Source organism: Chenopodium quinoa, unplaced genomic scaffold (genome assembly GCF_001683475.1).
Source record: "Chenopodium quinoa cultivar QQ74 unplaced genomic scaffold, ASM168347v1, whole genome shotgun sequence".
NCBI classification, from domain to species: Eukaryota; Viridiplantae; Streptophyta; class Magnoliopsida; order Caryophyllales; family Amaranthaceae; genus Chenopodium; species Chenopodium quinoa.
In genome coordinates, this window is record NW_018744702.1 from 377,609 (window position 1) to 398,657 (window position 21,049).

The 21,049-nt window shown below is 38.0% G+C and overlaps 3 protein-coding genes across 4 annotated transcripts; 1 reads left to right on the plus strand and 2 right to left on the minus strand.

Annotated features, from left to right (window-relative positions):
* Positions 1 to 285: 285 nt before the first annotated feature.
* LOC110702804 (uncharacterized protein K02A2.6-like) lies at positions 286 to 1,217 on the minus strand. The gene is made up of 2 exons (XM_021880551.1): positions 843 to 1,217; positions 286 to 486 (listed from the first exon to the last, which is right to left on the minus strand). The coding sequence occupies exons 1-2, from the start codon at positions 1,215 to 1,217 to the stop codon at positions 286 to 288; spliced, it is 576 nt and encodes a 191-aa protein (XP_021736243.1).
* A 10,670-nt stretch (positions 1,218 to 11,887) lies between these two features.
* Positions 11,888 to 12,575, minus strand: LOC110702806. The gene is made up of 2 exons (XM_021880552.1): positions 12,442 to 12,575; positions 11,888 to 12,329 (listed from the first exon to the last, which is right to left on the minus strand). Exons 1-2 carry the CDS (start codon positions 12,573 to 12,575, stop codon positions 11,888 to 11,890), a joined length of 576 nt encoding a protein of 191 aa, XP_021736244.1.
* A 1,177-nt stretch (positions 12,576 to 13,752) lies between these two features.
* Positions 13,753 to 20,662, plus strand: LOC110702760 (mitochondrial inner membrane protease subunit 1-like). 2 transcript variants are annotated; one of them, XM_021880497.1, is made up of 5 exons: positions 13,753 to 13,946; positions 14,038 to 14,253; positions 18,876 to 18,986; positions 19,902 to 19,969; positions 20,125 to 20,662. In XM_021880497.1, exons 1-4 carry the CDS (start codon positions 13,821 to 13,823, stop codon positions 19,941 to 19,943), a joined length of 495 nt encoding a protein of 164 aa, XP_021736189.1. In that variant the 5' UTR covers positions 13,753 to 13,820; the 3' UTR covers positions 19,944 to 19,969; positions 20,125 to 20,662. The 2 variants fall into 2 exon arrangements, with proteins under 2 accessions (XP_021736189.1, XP_021736190.1); XM_021880498.1 differs by having other exon boundaries at positions 19,902 to 19,964.
* The last annotated feature ends 387 nt before the right edge of the window (positions 20,663 to 21,049 follow it).

Genomic DNA, 21,049 nt, shown 5'->3' on the forward strand with positions numbered 1-21,049 from the left:
GCGAGCCTCGCCCGATCGGGCCCGAGAGAGCCTTATTCCCCGATTTCGTTTCTTCTTCAAATTTTTTCTAAGTCTTTATACCTGTCAAATTCATACCTGTACAAAACACTTAAAACCGGTGAAATATCACTCTCCTCACCTCTCTAAAAACAAAAATAAAAATAAAAATAAAATAAGAAAAATTAAGGAAAAGGAAAACTAGCCTAGAAAGCATGAAATACGGGTTGCCTCCCGCAAAGCGCTGGTTTATCTAGGTCCCGCACGACCTTCTCACCACCTTGAAAGTCATGTTGGAAGTGGAGTTAGGAGAGTCTCCTCCACATCTCTAATGGTACCACCTTCATGATACAATTTCAACCTTTGGCCATTCACCTTGAATTCTTCACCTTTGTCATTCACCAACTCTACCGAACCAAATTTGTTCACCTTTGTGACAGTGAAGGGACCGGACCATCTAGACTTCAACTTTCCTGGGAAAATCTTAATCTAGAATTAAAGAGAAGAACCTTATCGCCCGGTGCAAACTCTCTTGGTAAGATCCTCTTGTCATGCCACTTCTTGGTCTTCTCCTTGTAGATCCGCGCACTATCATATGCCGACAATCTAAACTCATCCAACTCATTGAGTTGGAGGAGTCTCTTCTTACCCGCGGCCTTAGAATCCATATTAAGATCTTTGATCGCCCAAAAAGCTTTGTACTCCAATTCTACGGGAAGATGACATGCCTTACCATAGACTAATCTATAAGGTGAAGTACCGATCGGTGTCTTAAATGTTGTTCGGTATGCCCAAAGTGTGTCATCAAGCTTCATGCTCCAATCTTTCCTTGACTTAGCTACTACCTTTTCTAGGATCGCCTTGATTTCCCTATTAGAGACCTCAACTTGACCACTAGTTTGAGGGTGGTAACTAAGCCCTGTTCTGTGATATACGCCATACTTCTTGAGGAGGTTATCCAATTGTCTTTCATGGAAGTGGGTACCCCCATCACTAATAATAGCTCGTGGAACACCAAACCTGGGAAATATGATCTTTTTGAAGAGCTTAATGACTACCTTGGAATCATTTGTTGGTGAAGCTATGGCTTCTACCCACTTGGACACATAATCGACGGCTACAAGTATGTAACAATTCCCATTGGAAGATGGGAACGACCCCATATAATCGATACCCCAAACATCGAATATTTCAACTTCGAGAATCCCAGTTTGGGGCATCTCATGCCTCCGCGAAATGTTGCCAGTCCTCTGGCAAGAGTCACAAGCCTGCACAAAAGTGTTAGCATCTTTAAACATAGTAGGCCAAAAGAACCCTGACTCATTAATCTTAGCCACCGTTTTAGTGGGGCCATGATGTCCACCATAGGGTGAAGTATGAAAACTGGTAAGGACGCCGTGAACCTCCCATTCGGGAACACACCTGCGAAATAATCCATCTGCACACTCATGAAACAAAAAAGGGTCATCCCAAAAATAATGTTTAACATCATAAAGGAATTTCTTTTTCTGTTGGTAGGACAAGTCAGGAGGTAGAGTACCACCCACTATATAATTAGCAAAATCGGCGTACCAAGGGTGATGCTCTACAATTGCATACAGGTTGTCATCAGGGAAAGAATCATCTATAGGTAAAGAATCCTTACCCTCATCATACCTGATACGTGACAAGTGGTCTGCCACTACATTCTCTGCTCCTTTTTTATCTTTTATTTCAATGTTGAAATCTTGGAGCAAGAGAACCCAACAGAGTAGCCTTGGCTTTGATTCCGCCTTGGCTATCAATTATTTCAATGCTGCATGATCAGTAAAAACAATAACTTTAGAACCAACTAGATATGATCTAAATTTTTCTAAAGCATAAATAACAGCAAGAAACTCCTTTTCTGTGGTGGCGTAGTTGACTTGGGCTTCATCTAAGGTTTTTCTAGCATAATAAATAGCATGCAAAATCTTATCCTTCCTCTGCCCAAGCAAGACTCCTAGTGCAAAGTCACTTGCGTCACACATGATCTCGAAAGGGAGGTTCCAATCGGGAGCACATATGATGGGTGCCGATATCAAAGCTTGCTTTATCCTGTTAAAAGCCTCAAGACACTCGTCAGTAAAAATAAATGGGGCATCCTTGAGCAAAAGCTGTGTCAGTGGTTTAGCAATTTTAGAAAAATCTTTGATAAAGCGGCGATAAAACCCCGCATGACCCAAGAAGCTTCTAACTCCCTTAACATTGACTGGGGGAGGTAATTGCTCAATCACTGATATTTTAGCTTTGTCTACTTGTATGCCCTTATCAGATATAATATGGCCAAGGACTACTCCCTCTGTCACCATAAAGTGACATTTCTCCCAATTAAGTACTAAGTTGCATTCTTCACATCTTTTCAAAATTTAGCGAGATTAATTAAGCATGAATCAAAGGAAGAACCATATACGCTAAAATCATCCATAAAGACCTCCATAATAGAATCTATTAAATCAGAAAAAATGCTCATCATGCAACGTTGAAAGGTAGCAGGTGCATTACATAAACCAAAGGGCATTCTACGATATGCAAAAGTGCCATAAGGGCATGTAAAGGTGGTCTTTTCCTGATCTTAAGGGTGGATCGGAATTTGGAAAAATCCCGAATACCCGTCCAAATAGCAAAAGAATTTGTGATTAGCTAACCTCTCAAGCATTTGATCAATAAATGGGAGAGGGAAGTGATCCTTTTTAGTGGCGATATTTAATCTACGGTAGTCTATGCACATACGCCACCCTGTTACAGTTCTAGTGGGAATTAATTCATTTTTATCATTAGTTATCATAGTCATCCCACCCTTCTTCGGTACAAACTGCACAGGACTTACCCACTTGGAGTCAGAAATAGGATAGATGATACCTGCATCAAGTAATTTCATCACCTCTTTCTTGACTACTTCCTGCATGTTTTGATTTAATCTTCGTTGGGGTTGAATGCAGGGCTTGTAATTTTCCTCTATATGAATCCTGTGCATGCAAAAATCAGGGCTAATACCCTTGAGATCATCAATACTGTACCCTATAGCCTTCTTATGGGTTTTGAGGACCCCTAGAAGTTGGGAAGATTGTAGGTCAGTGAGTGCAATACTGATGATCACGGGGTGTAGTTCCTGCTCATCTAGAAAAACATATTTTAAATGGGAAGGGAGAGGTTTTAGCTCAGGTTTCTTGACCTCTGCAGGTTTTGATTCCTGAACTAAATTTACTACCTTCATTGTCTCCTTGGGGCTTAACTCTTCTAAGGAAAGAGCTTTTTCAATACTTTGTACCTCATTACCCCAAATGCTTGCATTGTCGCTAGATAAATTCCCGCAGAGAACTTCCTCCAAGGGATCCTTTGCAAGAACCTGTGGCAAGCTATCAACACAAATACCGTCCATTATATCAATTGTATCAATATAGCAACAATTTTCCTCTAACATAGGCCCTTTCAAAACCTTCCCTAAATTAAAGGTAACATTATCGTCACCTACAAAAAGGGTCAGTTTACCATTTTTCACATCAATAATAGCTCCTGCAGTGTGGAGGAAAGGCCTACCTAATATAATGGGTATTTGTGTGTCCTTTGCCATATCTAAAACAACAAAATCAACAGGAATAAAAAATTTACCAACTCTGACAGGTACGTCCTCTAAAATACCTAAGCGGTATTTTACCGAACGATCTGCCATTTGCAAAGTTATATTAGTAATTTTTAATTCCCCCATATTTAATTTAGCACATATAGATGATGGCATGACACTGACACTAGCACCCAGATCACATAAAGCTTTATCAATAAAAACATTCCCAATGTGACAAGGGATAGAAAAACTACCGGGATCCTTTAATTTAGGAGGTGATTTATTTTGCAAATAAGCGTTACACTCCTCTGTGAAAGCTACAGTTTCTACTTCATTAAATGCCCTTTTCCTAGTCAGAATGTCTTTCATGAATTTAACATAAGCAGGTACTTGAGTGATTAAATCAGTGAAAGGAACTGTTACCTGCAGGTTTTTCACAACCTCTAAAAACTTACCGAATTGTTTATCAATCTTACTCTTCAGTTGTCTATTAGGGAATGGAAGCTTGATAACTGGGCTCTGCGCATCTCCTCCCTTATCCTGCAATTTACCCTGCACAGAAACATGAGTAGGGTTAGTATCTTTTTGTAGCCCTACAGGGCTAGCAGGATTACCGTTTGGTGTAGAGGAATCTAGATCAGGAACTGGTCCATCTTCCTTTGGCATAGGAGGTCCATCATAATGTGAACCACTCCTTAGAGTGATTGCATTATCATGATCTGTAGGATGGATAGGTTGTGATGGTAGAGCTCCCTGCTGACGGGATTGTAGGGTAGATGAAAGTTGTGCAATTTGACTGTCCATGATTTTATTATGGGCTAGAATAGAATCAATTTGCGCATCCCTACTCTCCATATGCTTTTGCATATTAGCTAGCATCGCTCTAATTTCTGTCATGGCAGGGTCGGAAGATGATGAGGGTGATGCTTGGCTTTTCTGGCCGGCATTAGGATGGTAATATTTTTGCTGTGGTGGGGGTTGTTGTTGTGGTTGTTGTGGAGGTGGAGGGTTTTGTACATTGGTACTTCGGTATGAAAGATAAGGATGGTTTTTATAACCGGCATTGTAGGAATTGGAATAGGGGTTATTTTGCCTATAGGTTTGAAAGGCATTAACTTGTTCCGTAGAGCTCCTACAATCTTGCTCCCAATGACCTACAATTCCACAATTTTCACAAAAAGCCTCATGGTTAGCAACAGTAGAAACATTAGCTACAGAGTTAGGAGCAGCAGTAAGATTATCTAATTTTTGACAAATAGATGTTAATTGAGCTTGCAAAAAGGATACAGAATCGACATCATGTTTTCCCTTATTTGCAAACCCCCTCGGATTCCCATATTGGGAATTGTATATTGCCATGTCTTCGATAACCTGTCCTGCATCATCCACATTTAAATTCATAAACCTCCCACTAGCTGCCGAATCTTATACTGATCTGGAAGAATTTCCAAGTCCATTATAGAATGCTTGGATCAATTGCCATTGTGCTAGATTTTGGTGGGGGCACTCTCTCTGTAGATCCTTGAACCTCTCCCAAGCCTCATATAATGTTTCGTCGGCCTCTTGGGCGAAGTTCTGAATAGCACTTCTTAGTACCGCTGTTCTCTCTCTAGGATAATATTTATTATAAAAATTCAAAGCAAGAGTTTCCCAGTCAGTAATACCAAGTGCAGTTCTATTCAAACCATTAAACCATAATTTTGCTTTGCCACATAAAGAAAAGGGAAAAATAATCTCCCTGATTTGGTCCTGCGTAACCCCGACTTGTCTAATGGTGTTACAATATTGGCAGAAATCTGCGATGTGAAGATTAGGATCTTCACCCTTAGCTCCGCTGAACTGCTTCCTCTCTATCATAGTGATAAATTGGGGCTTGATCTCAAATTGAACTCCATCTAGAGCCGGAGTAGGAGTAAGGTGCGAGAAATCTGTGAGCTTCGGTTGCGAATAATCACTGAGTTTCTTCTGGGCCGTCATCTCTGATTTTGAATCTGAAGGAATATTTGTATCACTAGAATCAAGGGGAGGATCTCTTCGATCGTTGTCCTCCTCAGAACCCGCCAGAAACTGTCTATAGAGTCTCCTTTGCCTATGAAAAGAACGCTCGATCTCAGGATCAAAAGGGATGTCACCTTATCTAGAACACCTGGGCATAAACAAAGAACTAAAGACAAATATGAGATTTGCCTCAAAGAACTAATGTTCTCTGAGGCAAAAGGGGGATAATCTAGACTACAAAAATATAATCAGAAAATAAAAATAAAACCGTTTCCCCGACAACGGCGCCAAATTTGACAGGGTAAATTCGTATCCCCTAATAAAAAATAATTACCTAATTCACTAACTAAGGTAGATAGGGAAGTAGGGTCGAACTCCACAGGGAAACAGGTCTTTTTAATTCTAATTAATTAATATAATTTAAATTATCTAAGTAACCAATATTTTAAATGTGAATTCTATACTACGAAGAATGAGTTTAGGGAGAAAAGAATCAATAATAAGGAAACCTAGGGTCACAGGTTCACCAATAATTAATATTTCGGGATAGAACGAAGTAATTAATAATTAACAATGCATAGATAACATGATTAACAGGCTCTCGCAATTTATTAATCAACAAAGATCTAACAGGCTCTCGCAATTTATTAGTCCTAAGTTCCTATTAAAAATAGCCTTTAATATTAAATCAACATCTGCTCGATTCATCAATTCAATATTGCTAAACATTCACAATCAAATTACATCTGCTCGATTCATAATCTAATTGCAAAGAATTAAAACAATTCAATAGGAAATTATCATGCAATATCAACAATCAATAATAACAAACTATCCCTTCATATTAATTATGGATCCCCATAAACCCTAGAATTAAACTACTCACTAATCATCATAACTAAACCAAATAAAAACGTAATCAAGAAAACAATTAAAATAGCTGAAATTAAAAAGGGAAGAAATTGTACCAAAATAAATTTGGAATTAATGAGGGAATTAAGAACAAGAGTTTAGAGAGAATTTAAGAGAGAGAAAAATACTAAGTAGAGAGAGAAAGTCTAAGAGAAAGAAGGTAATTAATTATCCGTACAAAACGTATATATACTTCTCCTAAAACAAGAATTAACTAAACTTAATCAGACTCTAGGAAAAACACGCGCCCAATCGGGCGAAGGGGCGCCCGATCGGGCCCGCCTTTTTTACCACGCCCAGTCTAATATACCGCGCCCGATCGAGCCTACACTCACCCGATCGGGCGCGCCTTTCCTTGATAGCATCCATGCCCGCAGTCGCCCGATCGGGCGTATGCTTGCCCAATCGGGCCTGGTCTTCATCTTCAAGGCTTGGACTTCGATTGGGCTAGATTTCTCGGCCCAATCCATATTTCCTCTCGGGTCTTGAATACATGGTCCAATTGTCTCGTGATCCAAATAACCGAGCCCTTAATCACCGGCTCGATGGCTCTAGCCAGCCTTGGGCTCCAAAAGTGGTCGTGCTCCTCCAATGCTCGTAGTCGCTTCATAAAAATCCCGGGAAAATGCTCCAAAGGTGCAATTCCCTGCAAAACTTAACCAAAACTACGAAAACATTAGAAAACACATATTAGTAATAAAAGTGGCCCGAAAGAGCCAAAAACACTACTAATAATGACCACGGGACGGGGGTAAAACACTATATAAAATAGACATATCAAGGAACTTCCGCCCAAAAAATCCGGATGTTCCATGGAGGATCCGGAAATTCCAGGCGGATCCTCCATTGAACTTCCGGATTATTTGGGCGGAAGTTCCATTTTTTTTTGCCCGTTAATAATATGTTTTTGTTGATTTTGATTGTTAATTTTAAATTATTTTTTTTTTCGGATTTTGTTATTTTTTTGTTATTTTGAAGTGTTATGGTGATTATTATTATTATTATTGTTATTATTATTGTTGATATTATTATTATTGTTGTTGTTATTATTGTGGTTAGTATATTTTGTAATGTTATTATTTTTAAAAATATGATAATTTTTATTATTTTGTTGATATTAGGTTTTTATTATTATTGTTAAGGTTATTGTTGTTGCTGTAATTTTTTTTTTTTTTGGATTTTGTTATTTTTGTTGTTATTTTGAAGTGTTATGGTTATTATTATTATTATTGTTATTATTATTGTTGATATTATTATTATTATTATTGTTATTATTATGGTTACCATACTTTGTAGTGTTATTATTTTTAAAAATATGATTAGTATTATTATTAAACTAATTTGATATTAGGGTTTTTATGGTTATTGTTGTTGTTTAATTTATTTTGTTGTTGTTGTTGTTGTTGTTGTTGTTGTTGTTGTTGTTGTTGTTGTTGTTGTTATAATAATATTATTATTATTGTTATTAGTAGTACTATTATTAATATTTTTAATTATGATTAGTATTATAGTTGTTGATATTAGTGTTATTATTATTGTTATTATGGTTATTGTTGTTGTTGTTAATTTGTATTTGTTGTTGTTGTTGTTGTTGTTGTTGTTGTTGTTGTTGTTGTTGTTGTTGTTGTTGTTGTTGTTGTTGTTGTTGTTGTTGTTATTATGGTTATTGTTGTTGTTGTTAAGTTTATTTGTTGTTGTTAATTTGTATTTGTTGTTGTTGTTGTTATTATTATTGTTATTATGGTTATTGTTGTTGTTGTTAAGTTTATTTGTTGTTATTGTTGTTATTATGATTATTATTATTATTATGATTATTATTATTATTAGTATTATTATTATTATTATTATTATTATTATTATTATTACTAAAATCGGATTATTTTCTTATTTTATGTAGATCGAGGGTTCTGGTGCTCGACATGCAATATCACGACGTCTGAATGCGTCTGTTAGGAGACAGACATCTCGATCTGCACCGCTTCAGCCCGAGCAGCAGCAATACGGGTCTACTAGTGGTTGGTCGAGAGACCAACAGTCTGGTAGTAGTCGGCCCTTGTACTCTGCAAGTGGAGCACCCATATCTGACGAGGAAGACGAATGTTCGGCTAGTCATGCTGGTGACCGGGATAAAGAACAGGACCCTCTGGATTTCCATATGGTATATAGGGGTCAGTTTGGGAGATTTTTTGGTAGTGGATCGAGTCAGCCTACTTCCAGCTCTGCAGAGGCATGGTTAGTGCAGGAACCGGTGCCGGGTGGGCCTGAGGATGGGTCAGTTATCCCTAGTTTTGGCGGTCACGTGGCACGGTATATCTGGATGGAGCAGGAGCGTAGTGTTTCGCGCTGTTTGAGTAGGACAAAGTTATGTTCTGACTTGTTCACTTGGCGAGGTCGTCAATCTGTGGAGGACCTTGCGGCGATTGATGCTAGTTGGTTGTCTCACTTGCCCGGCCTGATGTTTAAGAGACTTGATTGGCCGTTGATTTCTGCTTTTGTTGAGAGGTGGCAGCCAGATACGAACACCTTTCACATGCCATTTGGGGAGATTACGATCTTGCTGCACGACGTGTACAACATACTTGGGTTACGGGTTGCAGGAAATATGGTGACCACTACTCCTAGCACGGACGTGTTACGGGACGCGTGCTCGATCACCATGGATATGACTCCAGATGATCTGTCTAAGGTTTGCGGCACAAAGACCATTTGGCAGGGTAGTGGGGTGTTGACTGATAAGATTTTTGAGTCGACATTGGCGGTTGGCCGGGATTTTAGTGAGAAGCTTGATGGATACTTGTGGTTAGTGCTTGGAGGTACACTGTTTGTAGACAAGAGTGGTAACCGTACGCATCCTTCCTTCCTCTACGAGATATGTCACACGGATGTCCCTATTAACGAGTATGCTTGGGGAACAGCTGCACTGGCCTACTTGTATCGGCAACTGGGCACGACATCAGGAAAGGTGCTGATTTGATTGCTGATTTCTCACGCTTCTGCAAGCGTAGATTTACGAGTACTTTCCGTGCTTTCGGCCACAGCAGGGTACCTTGACCCAGGACCTTCAAATGCCTCGTGCGTCTGCTTGGGATGTTGGAGCGAGATGTCTTAGCAAGAACCTGGAGCGCCTGTTAGCTTTTTGTACTAGGATTGATGCGCTTACTGACCGTGAGGTGAACTGGCTACCGTACGGAGCTGATCCTGCATTACGAGTGCCCCCCACTTTATTCATTGGCTGCATCCAGTACCGTAACATCATTGAGCCGTACATGCCTGATAGAGTGGTGCGCCAGCTTGGTTTCGTGCAAGGCATTCCCCGCGAGATCATCAGGCCAGAGAAGGCCAAGAGGCCGACTAACTTGAAGATGTATCGGGTAGACTTCCCGACTGAGATGACAGCTGTGATGTGGAAGAGGTTTGTCTCTGAGGTATCTCAGAGTGTTGTTTTAGGTGCCCTACCTAGGCTTAGTGTTGCAGCTCCTTCGGTTGCGCCTGGTTACATGCAGTGGCTGTACAGGTTTTCTCACCCGCGGGTATCTCCAGGTGAAGGAGTTACAAGCAACCTGCCTGAGCGGACTAACACTGATTACGTAAGTATTTATGCTTATTATTATATTAACAATGACTTCTATGAATTTTTGTGTTTATAATATGTTATTGTTTGATTTGTAGTGGATGGGTCGGTCCATGGAGATTCACCAAAGAGCACTGGCTGAGTATCCTGAAATGTCGAGTGAGACTCGAACAATGACTGAGCAGCTTGTATTTGATTGGAAGTCAGAAATGGGACTTTAGATTATTTTGATTAGATGTTCTGTTAGTGGTTTTAATTATGTTATGAACTTATTTTTATTTTTTTCAAATGTAATGTATAAACTGGACACTTATTTTTTTTTATATTTGATGTTTTGTTGCATATCATGTTAGATTAAAAGCAAATACATTTAAAATTAATTTCATAATTTTAATTTTCTTACAAATGTTCAAAGTTAGTGAATGTACATTACAAACTACCTAACTAATGCATCCCACATGTCCCTTCTCAATTGATATGCTTGATCCCATCCATTGACACTATCCTCGTGGTGTTCCGTCCACCAATCGGCGATCGGCGGGAGTGGTGAATCAGGTACAAGGTCAAGACGGATGAAATGTGATCCACCAACTGTAGCAATCACAAACTCTCGAGTCGGTGACCGAACCCCGTTGCGTGCCCTCAGCGGTAAGACTGTGATGCATGGGTAGTAGAAAGTTGGTACTAGGCCACTCCGAGACAAATCACCCTTGCGTTGAACCACGTAGCAATAGGGAATAAATCTTGAATTGTAACCATCCAATGCCGCTCCCCGACAGCCCCACCATCCCATCGAATACGCTACACGTTCATCCAAAGTTGCCCAAGCCCGTAAATCCGTTCGTACAAATCAGGATGACCAGCGATCTCGTTCGCTATTGTTTCCCGAGCGTCAAACCACTGATTTTGATCGCCAAAGAAGAAGTCGGCGACACAACGAAAGCCACAGTTCCCATCACCAATGACATCCTTCCAAGACGAAATCTACGACAACATTGGGGCTGGAAGCAAGTTCAAATACCTGCATTGACTTATGTCACTTGGATCTACAACACAAAATTAAAAGATAAATTATTAGTAAAGCTACAAGTATTAAGTTTACATATTTTTATATTAAATATAGAATTTTAGTATTACCTGGTTCTGGGTCACCACCACGTTGAGTGTGTTGACGGTTCACATGCTCGAAATAACTACGATCACGCCTGGTGTTATTTCTCCTCGGTCGACCACGAGTGTTAAGGTTGATATGTGGTTCTTCAAGGTGTGAATGATCTGGATGTAGCTCCTCTTCAATGATTCGCGTTACATTTCGACGTACGACCGGGTCACTTTCCATGACTTCGTCGATTAGGGACCGAAAATGTGCAGCCTCCTCGGTCGAATCATTTACCACTTCAGGAATGTTAACACCATCACCAATAACCAGTATCTTCCAGAAAGAATGAATTTGGCTGCTATACAATCCTGTCTGTGCAACTATCGAATCATGTATCTGGCAAGCACATGGAAGACCATGGGTCACACGCATAGCACATCCACACCGTTCATGGACCTGGTAACTCAAATCCCGCATCCTTTTCGTCTCCTTATCCAGAACTTTCAAGCAATGTTGAGACACTTTGCCATTTATATGTGACAGTGGCAACTGTCTGTACATTTGACCAATTTTAGACCTTGATGCCTCCAAGTCATTACGAATTTGTATGATGCGATTACCGATATGACAATGGACTCGGGCCGTGCACTCGTCGCGTATGAAAACATATCCAATTAGAAAATTCTGATTTGTCGGTGTCACGCCTACTATCTCAAAGAAAGGCATGTTATATCGATTGGTCTTGGTAAGTAGAATCCATACCTATGACATGTGGGTATGTGCGGAGTATGTTGACCATGATCGGGTGCACCATAAATGCATGTTGCAAAACGCTGTGATCATCATTCGTGACCCAGTAAATGTATTTACTCTCTCTCGCCAGATGAAGAAATTGCTGAACAACTCCTCTTCCTTCGGACATCTCCATCCTGAAGTCATTTCGGCAATTGTAAATGTGTCGGATGTTTGGATGATCATCAGGAAATTGCTTGGCAATAGTGGACATGATGTTACGGGGAGAAACCTTGGACTTTGTCATGTCCCGCACAACCTGTTTTGCACCTGGACTCAATCCGCTCACTTTACGGTGACCCTCTAGGTACACAATCATTGGGTGGTTATGTGTCCCGGTGTGATCATTTTTCGCAATGATCTTCCAACTTTCGGTGCTGACATCATAATATATCTTGATGTAGAATGGACAACCATTAGCTTTGGTTTTGGTGTCCCTCCGTATCGCGTTCTCCAAATCTCTCGGCTTGCTCCTTCGTGATCGATCACATCGCAAATATAAATCCCAATTTTATGGAAACACCATCAGCCCATGTAACTGCATCGTCAAATGTAGGAAAAAACGTATCGGTGACAAAATTCCCACTATAATTCACACCGTCACCGCCTTCCTCAGATTCCATATCCTATACAAATTAAACAAAACATGGTTTATGTCAAAATAATAATAATAAAAACAATAATAATAATAATAATAATAATAACAATACTAATAATAATAATAATAATAACAATACTAATAACAATACTAATAATAATAACAACAAATACAAAACAATAACAATATTAATGATAATAAAAAATTATAACAACAACTACAAAACAATTTATAAGACCATAACATTAATTAATTAATAAATAATAATAATAATAATAATAATAATAATAATAATATTTCTACTAATTAATAATAACAATATTAACAACAACAACAATAAAAATAACAGCAACAACAACAATAATAATATCAACTACAACAACAACAATAATATTAACAACAACAACTACAACTACGATAATAATAATAATAATAATAATAATAATAATAATAATAATAATATTTTCAATAATAATAATAATAATATAAATAATAATAATAATGTAACAAAAAATAAACATATTACTAATAATCATATTAATACAACAAAATTACATTAATTATCAAATACTAAATCACAACAATAATCACAAGACCAGAAAAAAAAATACATAAAAAAAAACTTAATTAACATAAAAAAAATTAAATAAACGTACTTAACATTTAAACAAAAAAAAATGAATAGGGACATCCGCCTAAAATTTCCGGATGTCCCTTGGTACATCCGCCTAAAATTTCCGGATGTACCATGGAACATCCGGATTTTTTAGGCGGATCCCATCTTCCGCTTGAAATTTCCGGATGTTCCATGGTACATCCGGAAATTTTAGGCGGATGTCCTAATTACCGAAAATAAAAAAAAACTTACAGAATGATCCGACGCATTCTCCGGCGTACGTATGTTCCATTCGCCGTCCATGACCCAAGACCCGTCGGAAAATATCACGATTTTTTAAAATAGAAAATTTAGGTGGTCGTGGGGACCGATTTGGTTGCAAGGTCGTGGGGACCGATTTTGGGAGGCTCGGGACAACAATGTCGTGAAGTGAGGGAACCGTTTCATGTATTGTATCCAAATAGGGAACAAGGTCCTTTTTATAACACAAATTGCATAAAGGGTATAGTGGTCCATTCAAGTCAAAAAGGGAGCGTTACGTGGTAAAATGGGAGCGACAAATAGCAGTTGAGTTTAAAAACTTCTAGTCACACAATCCAGTCTCCTCTCTCCACCCTCAGTTGGTGCAACAGGACAGCACACTCACTATTCACAATGTTCGCGTCGAAGCTTCGGCAATGGCGGAGCATAGCCAAAGAAGCAGTGAACCGCACCATAATCATCGCTAAATTCCTCAGTCTCTTTCATATCACAGAAACTTACATCTTCTCTCCCACAATCGTAATTTTCTCTCACTTTTTCTTCTTAATTTTCTTCCACATTAATCAATTTTCGATACTATTTCTGAAAATTGTGTAGTTTTGATTCACAGGTATATGGTCCGAGCATGCTTCCAACTTTGAATATTCGAGGAGATGTGTTATTGGTTGATAAATTTTCGCATCGAATTGGGAATTTGGAGCTTGGAGATATTGTCCTTGTTAAATCTCCGCAAAACCCTAGACGAACTTTGACGAAACGTATTTTGGGAATGGAGGGTGATGTTGTTTCCTTTAATTCTAACACTGGATTTCTGAAGACTTTGGTGGTGAGTTTTTAGAAAAAATTTCATTGAATTTTGCTTGCTTATTTTGGATTTTTGTTGGATGAATTGTTTTTCATGTGTGATTTTACATTTGATTTTGCTTGCTTAATTAGATGTTTTGATTGGATGAGCAGTTTTTACTTATTTATTTATTTTTATTGTGGATTTCTGTTTAATGCTTTGGAGTATTTGTGGGAATACAATTGATTGTTTAGTTATCAGAATTTGGTAATTTTTAGGTGATGATTCCATTTATATGTGAATTTAGGATGAGGAAGAGTGTATTAGTGTAATAATAGCTGTTAAATTTTCTTGTTGATGGTAGTGTCGAGAATGTTTTTTTTTGAAAGAAAGTGGGGAAATAAATATTAAAGCAAGCTTAATTACATCAAGGTTTGTAAGTGTTAAAACACCATGTGCGAAAGAATTCAGAAAAACTTGCTTAGCCTCACCCTCAGGAACTTACTAGCAACAAGATGTGCCTCAGCATTACCACCTCTTTTGACATGGTTACAGGAAAAAGAAACAAAGGAATAAACAATTAAGTAAATGTCCTCAAAAATCAGATTAATCAGAGATCTCCCCTTCTTTCTTGAGCAGATGGCTTTAACAACTTCTAACGCATCGCATTCTAGCTCAACATTCTCAAACCCGAGTTGGCAGGCCAACAGCAGCGGAGCATCCCCATTCTTGCAGCAGGAGCTTCAGCATTGAGAACTGTACTCTCATATTTACCCTATGCACAGCCACTGCAAATACCTCTCCGTCCGACCCACGTATAACAGCCCCCAAACCAGCACCCATGCCACTACATTGCAGCAGCCTTATTGATACGTACCTTCCCAGCATTGGGACGATGCCACCCATTTCGACAAACGACGATATACGCCTGCTGACCTGGTCTTTGTGATACTGCATAATTGTACTTCTTATACTATCCCACCAGCCGCAAAAGAACCAAGCTCTCCAGTATCTCTATTCTTCCAAGGGTTGTTGTGCACAAGAGCATTTCAAAAAGAGCACACAGCCCGCGCTAAAGCTGCAAAAGACAACAGGCAATCTCTCTGCAATCTCACCATCAACCAGCAGAATAAGTTGGTTTATGTTGTATTACCAACTCGAGTGTCGTGAACAATTGAAAGTTTCGTCAATCTGTGTGAGAAAGCTGTTGCCAAAATTCATATCCCCCTAGATCCCTGTCCAAGAATTTTGAAGTTGTTGGTTAAATAAGGCCAAATAAGAGATTGATGCTCACTTCACCCAAACACTACATTATATAATTTAAGAACGTTTTATTTTCTCATATGATATATGTGTCTATAGAGGTTTAGTTTAATCCCAAATAAAATATTATCTAGTCGAAGCACAGACTCACAATTTTGCTGTGAGCTCTTACAGTTGAGATATACACTCACTGTAGTGGCTACAAGTTTTGGTAGTTATTGAATAACCTTTCGTTTATTTTACTTTGAATTTGAGACTTTTTTATGGAGTGGTTCCCATTATTGATTAGGAAAAATTGAAATAAATAATCCCACCTTTGCTCGATCTGCTCAAAACGAGCCCATCTTTGCGTATTCTGGGAACGAGCCCACCTTTGCCTTCTATTTTCTCAAAACAAGCCCTTGACCTTTTTTTAAGTTAGAAACAGGATTTAGAAGGTGACCGCCACATGTCACCTTCTAATTGGTCCAATTTTAGAAAATAAATGAAAATAATTTAAAAAAAAAACTTTTATCTCTCCTCTTCCAATCCCAACCACTGACATTACCGGCCATCCCCCCTCCAGCTGCCACCACTGCCCCTGCCTCCTCTCCCCGCTCCGCCTGCTGCCCCTGTCCTCCCCCCAACGACAACCACCTTCATTCACCCTGAAAGTCTGAAACCCACCTGTAGAAACCTTTACCCACCCCCATCTCACTGCCTCGTCTCCCAAACTCACCCCAAAAACCCACCAACACTCCCCTTAACTTTACCTCCACCACTCAAAAGCCCCACCCAAAGAATCCATGCAATTCGAGTATTAATTGCTAATTGCCGCTGCTTGTGCGTCAAATTGGTGATTCGGGGGTTCGTAAATTGCTTGCAAGTGACTTACTTGCGGCGCTGTTGGTGTTATTAGGTGTGATTATTATTGCGGCTGGCTTGCGGTGTTAGCAGAGGTGGTGTGTGCGGTTCGGTGGTGGTGGTGGTAGAGTGCATCAGGTGGTTTGTGGGTGTGAAAGGTGCTGTGATTAATTGAGGTTGATGGTGTATAGTTGCTACGAAGGTGGTGTGGCGGCTTTGGATGCGGTAAGGAGTGGGGGATGGTAGTGTTGGTGGTGACAGGGAATGCAGGTGGGAAGAAGGTGGTGAAGTGGAGGAGAAAGATTTGTAAAAAAAAAATAAAAGGACCTGCTCAATAGGTCATAGGTAAAAAGGCTTATTTTGAGAAAATAGAGGGCAAAGGTGGGCTCGTTTTGAGCCGATCGAGCAAAGGTGGGATTATTCATTTCAAAATTTCCTATTGATTATTCATTGCTTAAGGAGTTTTGGTAAACTACCTTGTGTCGATTACCAAATAATAATTGTGTTAAGGGACTTACTTTTTGGTCAACTCAAGGGACTAACTTTTATTATGCTTTTTATTATATTTAGCTGGAAAAGTAGGTAAAGTTCCTAATTGGTGAAAAAAGGTGAGTCACCAAAGGCTAAATTTATAAAGAAGTCCCCAGATATATCTTTACTTTGTTTTAAGGCATCAATAACCAATGTGTAAGATAATTTTATTAAGAAAACACCGCCTGACCTTGCAATGGTTATGTAATAGACTACACCCTCACCAAAAGGACTGTCAAACAAGAACAAAGAACAAACGCACAAAATAGACTGAAATAGCTAAGTAGCTTGAGTCTGTTAATCTCCAAGATAGTATCTTTAGAATACAGGTCTCAATTTCAAATAGTCTACTCACATAACATTCACTAAATCCTCTCCACTTAATTTATATAAAAGAAGGTACACAAGTAGCTGTTACTACTACTCTTGTCTATACTCTACCAATGCTGCTTGCCATGGTTCCACTACTTGCCATGGTTCCACTACTTGCTGCTGCACTGCTACCTTCAGCTCTTAATTGTTTTTGTCTTCATGTGCCACCTCCTCCCTTGCTTTTGTGCTGTGACTGCGGTAACACTTGACAGCCTTGAACCCCCCCTTTTCCTTCTTTTCTCTTCTCTTGTAAAACTTGGCAATTGGCAGCTTTGGGCCTTGGGCTTGGTCCATTACAGGTTAGGATTACTTTATTACTTTAGGAGAGAGAAACCCACATTCCTGGTTCCATTTGAAGACCCCTAGCTATTGATCACATGGTCCTTTCACCTTTTCTCATAATTTGTTTTCCCCCTGAAGTCCTATTTTTATAGATTTAATATATATATACATATATATATATATATATATATATATATATATATATATATATATATATAATGTGTGGCTCACCTGCAAAAGGCACTTGCCTTTACCTTTTGCTTTGTTTCTTGGCTCCAAAGACTTTTGCGCCTTGTGCCCTTTAAACTTTTAGGAATGAAGTTATCCCATCAAATATAGATGTTGCATCAATTGAAGACTAGAGAAGGAGCATGCCACTACTCTGTATTGTATAGCAGAAAGCAGTGATCAATCTTGTTGGAAAATAGGCATGGGGTAGATGTAGTGGATTAAGCATTTTCCTTCTCTAATAATCAAGACTTGTATATCCTCATCTCCTTTCACATTCCTTGGTTCTAGAATTGTAGCCCTCCAATGTACCTTTCAAGTAATAAAAGATCCTTGTCGAAAAGGTATGATTATGGCAACGAAAAGTGGGGGATTCTTTAGGATAGTCTTTCACAACATAGATTGGTAGGGTAAGATCCATGTTGATGCTTTGGTGTGAATATGGTTTGCTCTTCTAGCCAGCAATCTTTTCCAGTCTTGAGGACTTACATCTAAATTATAATATATGTGTTTTACTTTGTTTTTATTTATTATCATGTTTGATGTCATTTTCATCATGTGGATTCACTATTATCATCTGGCAAGGTTTTTGAAATAAGAGTGTGTGGTTTTGGGCTGACATAGCATTTTGTGCACTAAATTGATAATTGATGTCTGTCAGCATTTGATTACAAATAAATTCACTTGGCTCTTACAGGCTTTTGTAAATAGACTGTTATGAGGCTCTTTATAAGCACGAGAAAAGCTGAGTTCCATGTTATCTTTATTATCAAATGGGGTCTAAATACACTGAAAATCTTGGTGGTGCTCAAACTTCAAAATACTTTGTTGTCCTGCATGATTGTTGGAGATAGCCCTGTGTGTTTTATGCTGATAAATTAGTGTACTTTTTACTCTTCTTGGGTTCCACTTTGTTGAGGATCTCAATTCTCAATGTGTGGTGATGCTATTTGTTAGATTGACCACCAATTTTACATTGCATGACAAATCAAGAGAATGAAAAGTACTTGTTAAGTAGTGAATGTTGATCAGTTGTCTTCCCCGTGCTTTGATTAACCATTATGCCTTTGTGGGAAAATCTCACATTTTTCCAAGGGCAGGAAACGTATACTGTCATTTCATTTTTTATTTCACAAATTGAACAGGTGCCAAAAGGGCATGTTTGGATTCAGGGAGACAACCTGTATGCATCAAATGATTCCCGGCATTTTGGATCAGTTCCTTATGGACTTATCCAAGGCAAAGCATTTTGTCGGGTGTGTTCATTTTTTTGTTTTAGTTTTGCTGTTGTAAATTTTCTGGTTTTATGATATAAGCCTACAGTCATGATACAATTATTGGAATTATTGCATTTTGGTCTACACATGAAGCTGATTGCTGGTTTCGGTTCCTACAAATATTTTTTCAAGGTTCTTTCTTAAATGTCTGATGCACCTGTAGGTGATAAATCTTGAACAATGAATATAGTACTGGATAAAGTTGGAAGTCCAAAAGCTGAAAGAAATGAAAGATGTTTCTCTCTGAATAGTTGAATAGGATTATGATGCTTAAAATAAAATATGTAGTAAAATTAAATGAAAATAAATAAATAATCAGTCTTTTTGCCTTGGAATGAAACACAGATGTGAAATTTTTGTCAGCATGGTTTACCACTACCATATTGAGCTAAGATAGATGATGATGCTATGTTATAAAACATCATCTTATTTAGTAAAGATTTTTTATTTTTATTTTTATTTTTATTTTTACATTTCTCCTTGCACTCCGTGTCACTAAAAATGCTTTCAGTTTCAGTTATGATTTATTGTTACCATAGTTATGATTTCAGTTTCCACAAACCCAACACTTTACACCGGTTCAGTTATATACTTCCTCTGGTTTTTTTTTTTTTTTTTTTTTTTTTTTTTTTTTTTTTTTTTATATTATCACGCTTGTCAACACATGTTTTTAACGAATGATTCAAACAAGGTCCCACATGAATATGTTTTATCATATCTATAAACCACAAAAGCAAGTCAAATCATGTTGTGTAAATAGTGTAAAAGTCAAACAGTGTCAATTAAAAAAAACGGAGGAAGTATAAGATATTGCTTTTGATCTTCGTATCTCAGACAAGTTGAGTTAGATATAAAAAGATGCATTAATACCTTTATTTTTGTCAAACACCACAGATATGGCCTTTTGTTGAGTTTGGATCATTGGGATTGGGATAATGATGAGATGGAAGCCTCAATGTAAGGTACACTTTCGCACCTTTTCTTATACATTTTGCCTTTACTTTTCAAAAGTAATCTTAAATTCTTATTGATGAAATACTGGTTAAATAAAATTTCAGTCCTAATGCATGTAATTCCATATCACCTTGCTGAATCCTTCTGTTGTGTGCGCCTGCAGTTCAAGTGTTACAGATTGGAACCTGTTCATGAATGAGGACTTGACTCAAATGATGTTCGCTTATCACCCCCCTTTTTGGGGTTTCTTCAAGTTGACCGGAACATCTTAGCAAGAACAAGTATACACCATTAACGCTTCATGCATGAAGCTGCTCGTAGTCATGATCTGTGAAGAATTGAACTCCTCTAACTTGTACTTTTTGTCTAATTGTAATCTTTTTGATAGCTCATGATAGTTCTTGGACTCACCTCAAAAGTTTTTTTTTCTTCTTTTCATACCTTAAAAGTTTTTCTGTATCGTTTTCTTTTCATTTGTTTTTTACAAAAAATAAAATAAAATAAAATACAATTAAAAGTATTTCAGCTTAGGAGGGGTGTGAGGAGCTGTGCTCAAAGTTTTCTATTTATTCCAATTGTCTTAGATTATGGAAATAGTTTTACAATTTTTACGTATGAGAAGTGTAAAGAAAGATGTTAAGATAGCCATAAGTACAGTTTGAAAGATTAATTACAGAGATGATTGGTGGTTGTCTTGTTTATTTTTATTTTCTGTTAGCAATCTTTCATGTAAACAAGTTGTAGGAACGAGCTATCCAACTCTCTGTTAATAACCTTTGGTTAAGCCTTACAGATATATTTTTCCTCACCTTTAAAAGATGGGAAGAAATCTAGATGCGTATCCGATTTTTTTTATTTTGTAAAGAACATCACATATAATCGTTTTGTAAGTAAGAAAACATCCAACTTTATGTTCTTTAAATCTAATATATATAAATCAAGTAGGCATTTTTCGGGAGCATTTGGCGCGCCACATAAGTATAGGTATTATTTCGACCAATGAAAAATTAGAAAATAATTTATTTTAGAATTAAAAAAATTACTCGCCACCTAAGCAAAAGTGACGAATAGGATTTAAGAATTTTGAC